Here is a 16,764-nt window from a genome sequence, read left to right as displayed (position 1 = left end):
CAGAGAAACTGGCTGCCCCATCCCTGGAAGTGATCAAGGCCAGGTTGGACGGGTCTTGGAGCAACCAGGTCAAGTGGAAGGTGTCCCTTCCCATGGCAGAGGAGGTTAGAACTAGTGGAACTTTAAGGTTTCTCCCAGCCCTTCAATGATTCTGTGATTATTCCAAGCAGTGATTTTTAACTCTGAAAAGGAACAGGCCTTTCAGGCATAGCAGACAGACTTCACTGGAATACATGTTTGTATTGCTGCGGGAAGAATGCATATCCACAGGCTGAATCCAGCTCCTCTGCTGTAGGCTTTCCTCTGCCATCTCTGGCTCCTCTGAGCTTCCAGCCAAGATTTCTCATCTCTGACCACTTGTTGAATGCAGGGAACCAGGCTGAATTCTTCACTGAGCTGAAAGAATGTGCTAACTTCTGAGAGTATCCCCTTTGGAGCATGTGGCAAACTAGCTCTTCCCTCCAAGCCCTTCATGCTGTTAGCTAGCACAAAATGTAATACCCAATTGATGTAGATAGTTTAATTTCCTTCAGCCTCAGTTGTTCTGTGCATCTGAAGGGAAAGCAAGAAGCAAAGGCATAAAAAATGCCCACTTCATTCCCACTTGTGTTGATATTCAGTATTAATATTGATTCTTTGTGTTCCAACTTTGTTTCTTAGTAAGCCACCCCAAAAGCACAGGCCTTCAGCAGTTTTCTCACCAGATAACCATGATGGAGCAGTGTTTTCCTCAGCCTTGTGCAGCTGTGACTCATGGAGACACAGAGCATGTGTCAGATGGCTGTTATCATCCTCATTCCTAACAGCAGGCTGCTACTCAAATCTGTGTGGTAATGAGATCTGGAGCTGACCAGGTGCTCTCCTGCTCTCACAGGGATCCAGACAGATGTGGCAGTAGGGCAGGAGGCTCCATGTCAGTTGCTTCAGCTGAGTCTGCTCTCTCCAAGCTGATTTTGACGTGGAGGAGATGCAGAAACAGCTAAGTCAGGCTTGATTGCCCCAAACGGTGATCTCTCAATTTTCAAGCAGCACCATTCATCTTGATTCTGATTCACACAGTTCTGCCTCCTCCAGATTGTATTTGTCTCTTCTCTATGGTTTGTAAGCAGCACAGCTCACTGAGCAAAATTTCCCCCATCCCTGTCCCTGGAAGTGTTCAAGTCCAGGTTGGACAGGGCTTGGAGCAGCTGGTCTAGTGGAAGGTGTTCCTGCCCATTGGAGGGAGTAGGAACAAGATGAGCTTTAAGGTCTCTCCTGGCTCTAACTCTTTCAATTCTTTCCAGTTTGTGGGGTGGACTGGGGGTACAGTCCCCCAGTCTTTTGTTTGCTTCCTGGCTCAAGTATTCATTACAAGAATTCAGAACTGCATTTGAATTCAGAGACTGGGTAAAAAATCCCTCTGCAGTGTGTCAGGCTTTGCTTACCTGGAACATCAGATCACTGTGTGGAGGAGGTGGGCTTTTATGGGAACCAATATCCCATGTTGTACCTGTTGAAGAATCTTCTCTCACAGAATAGTTGTGAGTGTCATGACTGAGGCTCAAGGGATGTCTGAATGCTTTGTAGGGTGGGCAGAAGAGTCATATCGTTGGCTTCTGGCCGCCTTATCTGAGTCCTGAACAGCTGTGACACATCTTCAGCAGTAATAGTGAGAGCAGGTTGGAGACAAGATTGGGAGATGATTTATAATTATATTTATTTCCATTGCTTCGTGTTTATATGATGTTGAGTCTGCATTTGTCTGTGTGTATCTGAGTTACAAACACCTAGGGTTTTTAGGATAAAAAGATGTTTATCATGTAGATGTTCCCTTTAATATTTTCTCCTAAATGACCAAACTTTCCAGGACTGTGTTTCAGTGAAAGTTTTGTTACTGGTTATTGAGTTTGAATTGACCTGTGGCTGTGGGAATTCAGAGCAGATACAATAGCCCAGATTTCTTCATGTTGGCAATGAAGTATTGGGGGAGACTTATGTGTGCTGTGCTTTCCTGTTCTAGATAGCTGGAAACTGCCCTTTTTGATCTGCTTCTTGGTGTATTTCGGCCTCCAAGGATTTGTTTGGGTTTGGACACTGAGTCACGGAGCAGTGTCTCTGCAGTCCGCACCAAGCCAACCAAGGGCGACAGGAAATCTCATGCTTTTTTCCAAAACAGCTTTAAAGCCCATAAATCCCTGATCCCTCTATCTGGAAGCAGACACCAACACACCTGGGTGCGTGGAAGCTTCTGTATGTCTGGAATATGCCTGGGAACCATCACAGGGTTAATTCGAGTTAGTTTATGTTTGTCAGCAGGGCTGAGTGCAGGAAAGCCTCCTGAGCAGCTCTGGGTTTGGAGGAGAAGCTGTCCATCAGCATGGACGTGGCCTGTACAACCAGGGGAGCAATTATTCCATTTTCCTCACAGCTCAGGAGTAAAGGGACACCTTGGAAGGTGTCAGGTAGCAGGTCAAAAACATGTTGAGTGCTTGCTTATGCAGCTTATAAATTGTGAATGTTGGTGGATGTGAGGGAGTCCGACACTTGAGTTCAGACCTGCGCAGAGTCAGTCGAGCAGGTAACGCATGGCACCTCCAGTAGAAATGGATTGTCAGAAGTTAGTGTATTATGCTCAAATTCCTCTGCAAATAATGATGACTCATTTCCCACTTACACTGCTGGCCTCTGTCAGAGCGGGCTGCCAGGCTGGTAGGGTATTTTTCTGGCACACAGCTCGACTGTTGCATTGGGGTGACTGAATTTGGGCTACTTCATGTAAGGTTTCACATTCTCTTCCAAACCTAGTGATGCCAACTGTCAAATCACAGAAGGATTTGGGTTGGAAGAGACTTTGAAGCTCATCCAGTTCCACTCCCCTGCCCTGGACAGGGACATCCTCCACTAATGCAAGTGGCTCCAAGCCCTGTCCAACCTGGTTTTGAACACTTGCAAGCATGGGGCTGCTACAGCTACTCACATGTCTGTATTAGCCTTTTCATGCTTGGGTTGTACCTTTTTGACTTTTCCCACTCCATGTTCTTCACCCATGGTGGTTTTGCCCACCCTCTGTGCCCCCAGACTTGCTCTCCTCTTGGAGTTTGCTTTACCTCCTGAAACTTGTATTTATAAGAGCTTCCCTTTGATTTTGAAAATTTATTTCCAGGAGTTTTTCCTTGGCCACTGGCCTCTCATCATAGCCTGTTTGTGCTGTCAGGGCTAGGGTTACCAGGATTCTTCCAGGATCCTCCATGTGCTGGGAGCAGCTTTCCTGCCTTGAGAGCTGCTGAGAAATGCTGTTCTCCCTTCCCTTCCCTTCCCTTCCCTTCCCTTCCCTTCCCTTCCCTTCCCTTCCCTTCCCTTCCCTTCCCTTCCCTTCCCTTCCCTTCCCTTCCCTTCCCTTCCCCCTCCCTTTCCCCACAATGTGCTGGTCTATATGTTTTCATGGAGCATCATGGTGTGTTACTGGCCCCGCAAAGATGGTCAGGGGTGAGAGACAGCAGTGAGCACTCTACAAAAATACAGCAGCCACATCAAAGAGTTTCAAGCAGCTCTCTGTGTCCTCCTGTCCAAGCAGATCGTTTCCCTGGCAGGAAAATCTAGCAGGAATTGTGCTTTCATGTTCCAAGATATTGTTCAGTTGGGATGTTTTCCTTCCCCCCTTCTTCTGCAAAGCAGAGGGCAGTTCCCAAGAGGGTGAGCACATCTGAGGGTGTCCCACACTCTGCAGTTAAACAGTGACATATTGGGACAGGGCTGGGGGAAATGTCTAAGAGGCTGACAGAAACAGAAGCTATTGTTGTTGCAAAAGTTCAAGTTTCCAGCTTCCTCTTCCTCCACCTGTCAGGATGGAGTGCTGGGCATGCTCCCGGCACTGAGCACAAACTCAAACATGCCCTCTGGGCTCAGCAGTGTCACCGAGTCAGTCACCCAGAACCCCAGTGACGGGGTGAATAGAAGGCACATCTGTCCGGGGGCAGTGGGGGGAGAAGGCTCATTGCTGCCGATGTGGGCTCTTTATCTCTTCTGCAGGGATCAAAGTGCTAACGCCTTGGGAGCTGCTGTCTTGAGGTAAAATAGGGCATATGCACAAAGCAGTAGGTGCTGCTCTGCCCAGATTCCTGCAGCAAATTCCAGAGCAGACAGTGATGTTCATAGAATCAGGGAATCACAGAGTGGTTTGGGTTGGAAAACCTTCAAGCTCACCCAGTTCCAACCCTCTGCCATGGACAGCGACACCTTCCACTAGACCAGGTTGCTTCAAGTCCCATCCAGCTTGTCCTTGAACACTTACAGGGATGAGGCAGACATGGCTTCCCTGGGCCAGGGCCTTACCACCCTCATAGGGAAAAAATTCTCCCTAGTATTCAATCTAACCCTGCCGTCTGTCAGCTTTCTGCCCTAAAACCATTACCAAAAAAAAAAAAGTTTTATTGAAATCCCTTAAATATGACTACTTCCCCAGTCAGAAACAGCACCAGCTCTGGCTTGTGGTTCTTCTCCTGACTGGGTCTTGAATCACAGAATCCCAGAAGAGTTTATGTTGGAAGAGACATTTAAAGGTCGTCTAGTCCAACTCCTGGCAGGGGAGGGACATCTTGGTGGCACCACTGCAGTCAAAGGACAGTTTGTCATTTAAAAACACTGGGAATGGCGCTAATAGAGCTGTATCCATGTGAGAAACTCCTTAGGAGGGGAGTGTCTTGGATCTTACTTGGTTAAAATGTGGATAAACATCCTAAACATTGATCAGAGGATTTTATTTAATTAAAATAAAATACTCCTGCTGGTAAATACATTTGGCTGTCTGGGATCTGAGCAGTGGTCTTGGCTTTATCGATTGTCATATCATTAAATCAGGCGGAGAAAAAATAAATGGTGGGCCTGAAGACCCTGAACATAAAGTTCAGTTGTCTGAAAATCTGTTAAGTTGCTGAGCATCTTGCAATGATTTAACAAAAAAAAAAAAAAAAAAAGCAATCCAGCTCCTAAATGAAATGTCAGTGCATATTATGGTAGATGATATGATACAAGTAATTCCCTCACTGGGCTCAGTGATGTGGCATTCCAGATGCTTATGATGATCTAGATTCCTGAATGGGAAACTACTTGACTGATCCTAATACCTTTGCTCCAAGCCTGTAACCTAATCCCACAGGAGAGACTCCAGCATCCTTCCTGTTGGATGCACAACGATTAAACAGGTTTGACTGCCGGACTAGGATCTTTTTCATTATTGTTTTTTAAAGAATGAAGATAATTCATTATTCAGTATATCTTTCCAGTGTGTCTGTAGAGAAAAAAGCCTTTCAGTACTCATAGGTATTTTTCAGTGGCTCCAAAGTGCTTTGAGACTTCTAAAATCACAGGATGATCAAATAGCTTTGGTTGGAAGGGACCTTAAGGATCATCTAGTCCCAACCCCTTTGCCATGGACAAGGACACCTCCCACTAGAAAAGGTTGCTCAAAGCCCTGTTTGACCTGGCCGTGGGCACTTCCAGGGATGGGGCAGCCACAGCTTTCCTGGGCTACCTATGCCAGGGCCTCACCAACTTCACGGGGAAGAACTTCTTCCCAATATCTAATGTAAATCTCTCATCTTTTAATTTAAAACATCATCTTTTTATTTTAAATAAGGGCTGATCTCCTGTCCTTTATCTCAAAGGGAGATACTGAAGAGTTACACTGCAGGTCCCATTTATGAGAAAACAAACGTAACAGGAGAAGGGGTTGACTTCACACTGACATAATGCAGGGTTAGATTGTATATTGGGAAGAAATATCCATTCACATGGCTACCCCATCCCTGGAAGTGTTCAAGAACAGGTTGGTTGGGGCTTGGACCAAACTGGACTAGGGGAAGATGTCCCTGGCTGTGACAGTGGGGTTGGAACTGGATGATCTTCAAGGTCATTTCTAGTCCAGACCCTCTCATGAAATGTTAAAACTCATGACAGGTGAAATTAAGACTGACTCTTTGCAGAAGAGCAACCCAGTGGCTGGCAGAAGGTGACCAGGACAGTCTCTCTGCCCCTTTAATGTAGAATAATGCAAATTCCATAGTCAAGTGCAAATGGGCCCGATACTTTGCAAAATTGCATCAATTAAACTCTACTCAGGATGTTAATCAGTGGTTGGTGTTGGGCTTCAAGGCTTTTATTGCCAGGCAAAATTCCCAGCCTGAAGGGGTTGTGTGCCTCAATCCTGGCATAGCTGATGCCTTCTTACCTGCAGTTTTGGTGTTGGGGTTACCTTGCCCCTTATGGGTTCTTTTTTCAGGATCCCTCTCCCTTGTCATCACGATGCCTTTATTTCCTATATTTTCTGTGGCTATTAGGCTGTCACAGTGGCACGCTGTAGAAAGAGGGTGATATGAATGTTACTGCTTTCAAATGACTTTCAAATGGCCAAGTAAATACAATGAAATTCAGAAATAACTCGGACATGTTGGTCCACACCACTTTAAGAGACAAGTGGAAGGGGATGGGGCATCACAATGTCTGGGAAAGGATTTTTGGAAGCAGTTAGGGTGAGTCAGGGGGAGACAGTAAGATCTGCCATTGCAGCATCCTGACCAGCATCCTGAGTCCTGGTGTGGTGGGAATGGCTCCTTAGGGTCTGGGAGAGCTGGATGTGGAGTTTGTTCCTGCAGTGGCAGCGAGCGAGCAGTTTTCCAACTGAGGGAACAACTCCCTGTGCCTGCACAGAGGACACAGCACACATGGTGGCACAGATGGAGCTGTGGTGTGGATTTCTGCTGCAGGCAGTGTCCTTCCAGCTGGAGCAGGTGATGGTGTGACCAGCAGTGGCCACAGGTCTGAGTCAGGCTACCTTATCTCTGTTGTGAGTGCAAACACCTCTGTAAGCGGAGCTGCAAAGGGAGCTGATCTGTGCAGATAGCAATCTGCTATCCCCTGTGTGTCTGGGCCTCACCAGGACAGAAAGCTTTGTGGCTGCACAGGGATATTTCTCCTTTCAGCATTCTGAGTGCTCTTCAGGCAGCAGAACTGGCAGCACACTCTTGGCATTCACTTGCAGGGATGTGGTGCTGGCAGAAGGAGAAAGCATAAAGATATTTCACAAATTCATCATAGAAAGTGTTGTCCAGCCCTGGCACAGGCTGCCCAGGGCAGTGGTGGAATCCCCATCCCTGGAGGGATTTAATAGATGTGTGGATGCAGCACTTGGGGACGTGGGTTAGTGGTGAGCTTGACAGTATTGGAAATGGTTGGACTCAATGGTCTCAGAGGGACTTTTCCAACCTAAATGACTCCATAATTCTATGCCTTACCCTGTGGGGGGCCAAGGCTGCTCTTGTGCAACTCTCCAGATGAGTTTACTGGGCTACTGGATAATGCAGGAGCTGCAGCTTGACCAGTGTTAGCCATAATGCAGGGCTCTGTAGCTCCAAACCCCCATAAGGCTGTAGGTGAACCATCCCTGCTCTCCATCACCCTGCTGGGTGGTTCTTCAGGTATTAAACCACATAGAAAAAGGAAATAAAAATTGTGTCTGAGTGGATTCTGTGTGAAAATTTGTTCTTCAAGTATCAGATTTCTTCGGATCAAGGTCCTGTTGTTGACCTGACAGATAGTTCATTACCATTGAACTTTAACTTGTAACCCTGGTAAAGAGAGCATAAAGCTTCTGTTGGTGTTATGATCATTTACAGTGGTCACAGCCTCCTGAATCACAGTTGGGAGCTACAAATTAAGACTGCCAGTTATGATTCTAGTATTTCAGCTATTAGGTTTCTGTCCAAGTGCATAATGAACAGTTCAGAGCATCCAGAACCACAGCACTAGTGCTGGCCACTCATTCTGTCAAAAAAGGGTGGTCAAATTGTCCACCCAAACCCGTTATGTGTATCATAACACTACTCAAGTCAGAAGAGTTCACCAACATGCTTCTGTGTAGAGCTTGGCTGAAGCCATCTGCTGTTGGCTCTCAATCCCTAGTCTCTGTCAAATAAGTTCAACTGGAGAGGAATGCAGGCTTTTTATTCAGATGATGTTTATCTGGCTGGTTTGTCTAGTCAGTGGGGTGAACTGCGTTCAGCTGTGTTCAAGATATCAGCCAAAGTTCACACATTGCTGTTTGGAAATAACTTTAGGATTATCATACCATATATCATATCACTGAAGGGTTTAGGTGGGAGGAAGCTTCAAGAGTATCTAGTTCCAACTCTTCTGTCACGGGCAGGGACATCTTCCACTAGACCAGGGTGCCAGAAGCCCTGTCCAGCCTGGTATTGGACACTCCCAGGGATAAGACAGCCACAGCTTCTTTGGGCAACCTGTGCCAGAGCCTCATCACCCTCACATCCAAGAATTTCTTCCTGATATCCCATCTAACCCTGCCCTCTGTCAATGGGAAGCCATTCCCTCTTGTCCTGTCACTTCAGGCCTTTGTCCAAAGTCCTCTCCAGGTCTTTTGGAGCCCCTTTAGGCACTGGCAGAGGGTCTAAGTTCCCCCTGGAGCCTTCTCTTATTAAGGTTGAACACACCAGGTGTCCCAGTATACAAGTGTATTTGTTCCTTGGGTAAGTTCCTAGTGGAGCTACTGTGAAAGTTTCCAGTGAGGTAGAGGAATGTTGGCAGGACACCCTGGGTATATCTGTGAGTGTTCCCTGGACCAGCATTCCTGCTTTCCTGGGGTTTTTTTCCCAACTGTAGGAAGATAAATATGGTTCATTTGCCTCCTTTTCACTCATTCTGTCCCAGCACTCTTAACCAGTGAGAACACTGCCACTAAAGCAGACCAAGAGTGAAGAATTTGGAATTACTGAGTTTGGATGTGTACCTCTCTGTGTCCTTAAAGAAGTGATATGACTTGTTCAGTGCATGCAAGCAGTCACACCCAACCACTTCCTTAGGCAGAATTTTAAGACTTCAAGTGGTGCTTGCACAGGTGGAACACGGCTGCTGTGTTCACTTGTGTCTCTCCCAGCAGGGAGTTTAATGACAGCTCTTCCCTGTTATACCTCTGTGGAGGATGCACTGTGCAGGACAGCCTCACCAGAAAGGAAGATGGAAAAGCCTTAATTTGTGAAAAGGGAGAAGGATAAACCAAGGGGAGAGAACTGCTGACTCCTGTATTGTCCATTCTGCTTTCTAAAGCCTGACCCATTGCTTCCCTGTCTTGGTACAGGCAGCACATTGCTCCTGCAAGAAAAATGGGTTCGTAATCATGGATTTGGTTGTGTAAAGGGATCTTTTACACAGGCAGAAAGTGGCAGGACATGGGCTTCAAACTCACAGAGGGGAGAACCAGATTAGATATGGTGAAGAAGTTCTTCCTTGAGAGGGTGGTGAAGCCCTGGCACAGGTTGCCCAGAGGAGCTGTGGCAGGCCCCTCCCTGGAAATGTCCAAGGCCAGGCTGGACAGGTCTTGGAGCAACCTGGTATAGTAGAAGGTGTCCATGCCTATGGACACCTTCTAAGAAGTGATGGAACAAGATGGTCTTCAAGGTCCCTTCTAGCACAAACCATTCTGTGATTCTATGACTTGAACATGCAGGGTTTAGAGTTTATCTCATTTAACTTGAGCACTGTAAAATTTGTGCCTCAATTCTAAACTTCCTTTCTTCCTTGTGGTGTGCCGAGAGAACTATCATTTCATACTGTCTGGGCTCAGCACATGTTTTAGGTTGAGCAAAAGTACCTGCTGCAAAAACCTGTCACTTGCCATTATCTTGCAAAAGCTAAGAAAATTTTGGAGACATGAGGATAGTTTGGTTCCTAGTATTTTTGGGTGTTGTCCTATTTGTTCTTATGCTGTACAAGAAAACTGCGAAGTATCTGCAGGTGGCATGGGCTTTGGAGGTTCACTGAGCTGCTTCTGAAGCCTAATGGGTGCTTTGCAGCCAAAGGATTCAAATGTCATTGGAATTTGGGTTTGTCAGGTACTGATTGGTCCTTCAGAAATTAGACTGAACAAACAAGCAATACAGAAAGCAAGATGTTGGCATTGCACCCTTTGAAAGGAGTGAGATTGCCATCACCTGTATGTTTGTTTAAGTTGGGTCACCTTTGAGAACTGTATTGAATCAACTTCGTATCGGGTCTTCTGGGCTGTGCTGGAGCAGGTGCCTGCACAGTAAAACATTCCACTTTCCCTCATTAGCTCCAGGATGCTTGAGGTGCTCTCTTTATATCTATTTCCTGACCATATCTCTCCTCTTTCCAGGTTGTTGGAAGAAGGCGCAGATGTGAACGCAAGGCACAAGCTTGGCTGGACGGCTCTCATGGTGGCAGCCATCAGCAGGAACTCCAGGTATGTGCATCTCACATCGTGGTGACTCACTTCAACCTTTTCCTAAAGTCATACTAAGCTCTGTAGAGGATTTCCATAAAGTTTGGAATGTGTTGTGAAGCTTAACCCAAGGGAGCTTGTCACTCTCCTTATGCCCAGTATGTGGTGTGACAAATCAGGGCAGGCTGCTCCTCAGTCCCACAGATGTGACAGCTGAATTGATGGTGCCATCCACAGCAGCTCTCAGGTTTGGCCATGGATGAGCCCATACCTGTGGGATGTCACTGTGGTGGGTACGCCACCAGCCAAAGTCGCTCCTGTAAGAGCTGTCCCATCCCTTTTCAGTGGTGAGGCTGTCACTGGGGCTGAATGCTGTGCCCTTGCTCCACAGTTCCCATGATGATCACTCTGGCTTCTTGTAACCTTTTAAAGACACTCCTAAATATATTCAGTCTACAACTAAATTCAATTAGCTTTTTTTATTTAAGGGAAAAAAAGGAGAAAAAGAAATCCAATTTCGGAAAATGTGGGACAGACGGGAGAATGAGCTTTGATGTTACAACCTCTCAGGGATGCTTTACTTAGTCACAAGTTCATAAGCAAAAAAGCTTAATTACTTGGGAAAACACAGGATTAAAGCAGTGCACAAAGGCTGAATATCCGCTCTCGGGTGACACTATCCCAATCCATGTGCTGAGTTCGTGTGTGGTGCAAACTTTGATGTGTGCTATGACAAGCTGAAAGTCGTGACCTCCTCAGAGAGCTCCTTAAAACAGGCCCAGAGGTGGGGGCTTGTGAATGTTTGTTTAACTTTGATGTCCGAGCAGCAACAGGCTCTGTTATTTGCCTGTCCATGAAGGGATGGACTTGGGAGCCTCCCACCTTTCCCAGTGGACAATGGTCAGCAGCAGAGTGTGACGACTGTTGACCATTCCGAGTGACTGGTGAAGCAGAACAGGACTTCCCGAGTTGCAAAGTCTAAGGGGAGACAGGGAGAAAGGCTGTTCATGGGACAATAATTACCTAAAATCAGGCCTAAAATCAAGTCAAAATGCTAATGAAAACATCTTGACAGTAAAAAGTGTGTGGACTCCAGACTAGTCCCTTCTGAAAGGGCACAGTCATCACCATGTCTGTCTTTGTTGTGTACCTGGCCAAAAGAAAAAGGGTTTGGCTGTGTTGGGTAAATTCTTTTTATTTTTCCCACATTTTAGATGAATACTGACTTAAAGTGAAAATTAAGAAGACCTTGAATACCTGAAGCTCAGTATAACTTTTCTCCAGGTAGCAGAAGAGTAATTAGATACTGTTGGAGTTGGTGAACTTAAAGGTCTTTTCCCACCTTTGTGATTCTGATTCTATCCTTTCTGGAGGCAAGCCAGACTTATTCCGTATGTAACAGTTCTGTCATTGTGCCAGACAAGGTTTTGGCCCTTGGTCCTGTTTCTAGACTTGTAATGTCCACAGTGCAGAGTGGGAAATGCATTGAGCTGGAACATGACCCACAGAGAGCTTGAAATTCCTTACAGATAGTTTTCTAATGGACCTAGTCCACAGGATGGACTGTGTAACTGAAACTAGATGTTGTGGCTGGGGTGTAATGGGGAAGGGAGGAGTCAGAGGCACAAGGATGCAGGATGGTTTTGTTTGTAGAGTGTGGTCCTGCTGTAAAAGATTATGCTCCAAATCTGCTTTCTCCAGCCACAGCAACTGATCTTAGAATCAGAATCACAGGTTGGAAGGGACCTTGAAGATCATCCACTTCCACCCTTCTGTTGTGAGCAGGAGCACCTTCCACTAGACCATGTTGCTCCAAGCCCAGTCCAGCCTGGTCTTGAATGCTTTCAGGGATGGGGCTACCATAGCTTCTCTGGTCAACCTGTGCCTGAGCCTCACCACTCTCTCAAGGTAGAATTGCTTCCCTGTATCTAACCCCGTCCTCTGGCAGTGTGAAGCCATCTCCCTTGTCTAATTGCCTGTGCAATGCACCTGATGTGATGGATTTGAAGTTGTTATGACTTTTGGTCCTTCGCCTCTCAGGCCAGCAGTCTCTGGGAATGTGAGCTGGGCTGTCCCTGGCTCAGAGATGGCTGAGGTGCAGCCAGCTGAACAGGACCTACAGATACTATTTGACTGCAAAAAGATCAAGGTCATTCCAATGTGTAACTTACTGGTTCTTTCACCACTTCCTTTTTTATGGCTGCTGATACCTCCACAGGTTCCTCAGCATGGTTTTGAAGGGCTGGGATGCTGGGAACTGAGATGATTGTTTTCATCTAACAAAAAGGAAACCTTTATCCTCAACACCTTTCTAAAGGTGTTTTTCAGAGAAGACCAATGTTTTCAGTCTCCACTGTGCGCTGGAGGTTTCAGTGACCTGTCCTTTAGCTTTGTCATGTTTCCCAATTTCCACAGCCCTCACTCTTCCAATTAGACAGCCCCAGTCCATCTGTTTAATTTAATTCCAGAGGCACTGCTTTAATGATTTCTGTCAGTTGCCATCAGCTACAAGATGAAATCCAGTGTGCTGGAAGGCAAGTTTGGGGTCCGTCTTTTCTTTTTACAGCAAAACAATTATCATCTTCTTCTTCTTAGAGATGTCTTGTATCCAAAATGTGGGGAGGCATTAAGAAGCATTCTGCTATATTCCCATGGAGAGGTCTCCAGGAGGAGACTGGTGTCTGCCTGGGTGGGGAGATAAAATAGTGGATCTAGTGGAGACAATTATTTAGGGTTGCTTTTTAACATGAGACAGAGTCAAATCCAAATTCTTTGGCTCCATGATGATACATGTTGTAACTGGGTCGTGGGCTAAAGATACATCAGCTGTGACCATGTTTACAGCAGCAAAAGAAGGTTTTATGCTGTAATTCCCATTGCTGCAGGAATTACCATAGCAGTGTCATATTTTTAGTATTTAAGTTTTAATTAAATGCATACTCAGAGCTCTGTGGTGTTTGTGTATTAGTTAATATAAGCAATAAAGCTATCATAAATGAAACCCCAAAGCAGGTAGGACTTTAGCTGTATGTCTGTATTCTGTAGACTAGTGACCTTTTCTATATCTGGTTATCAGCTATTCCGGTTTTTATCATTTCCACAAAAATAAAGTGACAGTGAAATATCAAGTCATCTTAGCATCCTCTGAGGCAGAGAACTACTTGTGTGGTAGGGGAAACTAAGGCACAGAGCAGCATGGAAAGTCTGAGTCCCAGTGGGATAAGTTTGAGTAGTTCTAAAAAACACTGAAACCTGCTTCTGCTACCATTCAACAGTATTGGCACAACCCCTGGGCAGCAATTCTGAAGAAGGGGGCTGAAGCATGAGCATACCTCTGATAAAGAGTGGCTGAAGGAGCTGGGGGCCTCAGCCTGGAGAAAGAGAGGCTCAGGAGTGACCTTCTCGCTCTGTAAAACTCCCTGACAGGTGGGTGGAGTCAGATGGAGGTCACTCTCTTCTTCCATGTAACAAGGGACAGAGAAAGAAGGAAACAGCCTCAAAATGTGCCATGGGAGCTTGAGGTTGACTATTAGGGGAAATTCGAAGCTTGAAAATATTGTCAAGCCCTGGAAGAGACTGCCCACTGCAGTGGTGGGGTCACCATCCCTGGAGGGATTTAAAAGTCATATGGAAGTGGTACTTGGGGACAAAGTTTAGTGGTGGCCTTGGTAGTGCTGGAGGAAGTTGGACTCAATGATCTCAGAGGGGTTTTCCAACCTAAATAGTTCTGTGGTTCTGTGATTTTAGTGCTTCCAAAGTTTCCTGCATGGCTCAGGTAGTGGGGAGGAGCACCTCAGTGCACTCACAGGGATTTCCTTCTCAGAATCCAGTTCAAGTGCAGTTCAAGCCTGTGCAAGGCTCCATAAAAGCTTTCACAGTAGCAGCAGCAGCAATGCCCAGGTTTTAATTGAACAGAAGTGCTCCAGCCCTCAGAGCATCATTTTGTCCCCCTTTGGACTCACTACAGCAGTTTCACATCCTTCTGATTTTGAGTGGCCCAGAGATGAAGGCAGCACTGCATGTGGGGTCTCACCTGAGAGGAGCAGAGGGTCAGAATTATCCCCTCCTTTGCTGTCCATGCTGTGGGATCTGCCCAGGGCATGGGTTTCTGACAGCGCATGTCAGGACATGTTGATCTTTGTCTTCCTGTTTCATTGAGGGCTTTAGCCTCCAAATTCCTCTTGACTCCTCCCCACATCATCTACTCATCTTAATTTTCTTTTAGCAAGTTTTACTTCCTCCACACCCTTTCTTCTTCTGCCTTCCTCTTCAGGTCTGGATCTCTTTGCATTTCTTCACCTTTGCTTCTCAACACCTTTCTTCTGGGAATGACCAATGTCAAGTGACTCCTTCCTGAGCTTTGGCTCTCCTCTTCCTTCTCTGCCTTTCTGTGCAGATCAAAGGAGCTGTGGGTCAAAGGTTTTCCTATGGAACCAGAACCAGCAGACTGTGGCCCAGTGTGACCTCGTCCCATTCCTTACCTTCCTGCAACCCTCCTTAGAGAGAGGGGTCAGGAAGTTCCTTGCCTCAGTGTACATTGCTGGGAGCTGTGCCCCATCCACATGTGCATTGAAGATGCTGTGTGGCTGTTTTATATTGGTAATGACAATTCCTTATGCATTGTGATATTCTAGTGGGTTTGTTCTGCGATTGGTGAAGGGTGACTGACTTGGAGCTGTTCCCTGTCTACAGGCAGTGACATGATGAACCAGTGCAGTCTTGTTATCTATATTAGGTACATACATCTGTTCCATGGGGGTTTTTTCACTCCTTTCACTTTAGGCAAGTCATTCAGACCTGTCTGCAGTGGAGCTAGAGAAATATCCGAGTACCTTTGGAAGAAGATAGGGCCCCCCAATGTGTCACCTGTCAGAGAGCTGAGGAGTTGGGTATGGGTTTCAGCTGTGATGACAAAACTTTTGGAGGGCCTGATATCCTAGAAACTGGGACATTGACTTTCAACCACTTGCTCTTTGGGTGTTTTTGATGGATAGTGACCACTTGGCTGTTCCTGCAGCTGTTACTCACACGTCTGCCTTGGCAGTGCCCCCATCTCAAACCCCGGGCATGAGCATCCCTGTTTTCCGGGATGAACACTATCTGATATCTTGCAATTCAAGCACAATGTGATGCTGTCAGTTTAGCAGGTTCCTGCACCTCTCCAAGCCACAGAAATGGCTTCTCTTCACATTTTCTTACTGCTCCAGTCAGGGAGCAGGGCTTCTGTGCCTTCACCATGCCTCTGAAAGATGATTCACCCATGTCACACTCTTAAAGAAAACTGAAGAATATAACAATTACCACCCTTCAAGATTTTTTTTCCCTTTTTTTGGATCCCATAGTCCCTTTTTATCCCTTTATGAGGAATCAGTCATTTTCATCTGGGTTAATAATAGCACACCACAGCGCAAGGTATTGCTGCAGCTGCCTGGCTTTTTGTGCCATAGGTAGATGTAAACTGGTCCTGGCAAGGCACACATTCACATTTAGCTTTATCTGAGCAACAGTTCCTCCCAGCCCTCCTGCTGTGCTGAGTGTTACACAGTTAAGATATAACCAGGCAAGGATCTTCTTTGTGTCCAGGCAGGACATGTGGCTCCTGCCAGAGCTCAGGGCAGCCGCATATCAAAACCCGGCCAGGCACTTGCATTGTGCAGATAACACGTGGTCATGGGGATCACCAGGCTTCTTGGTTCACCAACCCCAGCTGCCGGCGATGGTCCAGGCATAACATCTCTCTTGACGCAGCCCCAGGCACCTCCCACCATCTCGCCATTGATTTCTCCACCCCCTGTATTGTATATATGTATTTATTTATTGAACAATATGTTAGTCCAGCCATTACAAGCAGAAAGCACTTTCCCCAATCGATTGAACTGCCCAGCCAGCTCTAGCTCAGCATTGCCCTCTGAGTCATCACCAGGGTCAATTTAGATTTATATTCATGCTGATGAATAGGCTCTGCCTCTAATCCAATCAAAACTTGATCAGCAAATTAAAACTCAGCTTGTTGAGGCTGTTGAGCATAGGTGAGTTATGAAGGGAAGCTGAAGCAGCCAAGCTGGACAGTAGCATCCCACTCCTGCTAGGATCTGGTGTAGGGTGTTGTTCTGCCCCAGTGCCTCATAGCAAGAGGAAGAACACAAAAAGTGTATGGGCCAGAGAATCCCTCATTTTAAACTCACTCATTGTGGGTGGCTTGGGTTTGGAAGGGCCTTAAAGCTCATCTCATTCCAATTTCCCTGCCTTGGCAGGGACACCTTCTGCTAGACCTGGTTGCTTCAAGGTCCATCCAGCCAGGCCTTGAACACTTCTAGGGATGGGGCAGTCACAGCTTTTGTAGTCAGCCTGTGTCAGGGCCTTGCTACCCTTGCAGGGAAGAATTTCTTCATAGGAATGGAAGAATATCCCATCTAACCCTGCCCTCTGTTACTTTGAAGTCATTCCCTCTTGTCCTGTCACTCCAGGTCCTTGTCCAAAGTCTCTCTCCAGCTCCCTTGGAGCCTCTTTCATCACCTAATTTTGCAAGTCCC

General features: G+C 46.4%; 1 protein-coding gene across 1 annotated transcript in view; it reads left to right on the top strand.

Moving 5' to 3' along the window:
* The window catches only part of CLPB (ClpB family mitochondrial disaggregase), a 71,827-nt gene that overhangs the window by 5,084 nt on the left and 49,979 nt on the right, over positions 1-16,764 (top strand). Inside the window, exon 3 of the mRNA XM_021535353.3 lies at positions 10,166-10,252. Coding sequence (XP_021391028.3) covers positions 10,166-10,252 — 87 coding nt within the window. The remainder of the gene's footprint in view (positions 1-10,165; positions 10,253-16,764) is intronic.

Source organism: Lonchura striata, chromosome 2, assembly GCF_046129695.1.
Source record: "Lonchura striata isolate bLonStr1 chromosome 2, bLonStr1.mat, whole genome shotgun sequence".
Classification (NCBI taxonomy): Eukaryota; Metazoa; Chordata; class Aves; order Passeriformes; family Estrildidae; genus Lonchura; species Lonchura striata.
Note: the sequence above shows the minus strand (reverse complement) of the source record. Positions and strands in the feature narration are given on the sequence as shown.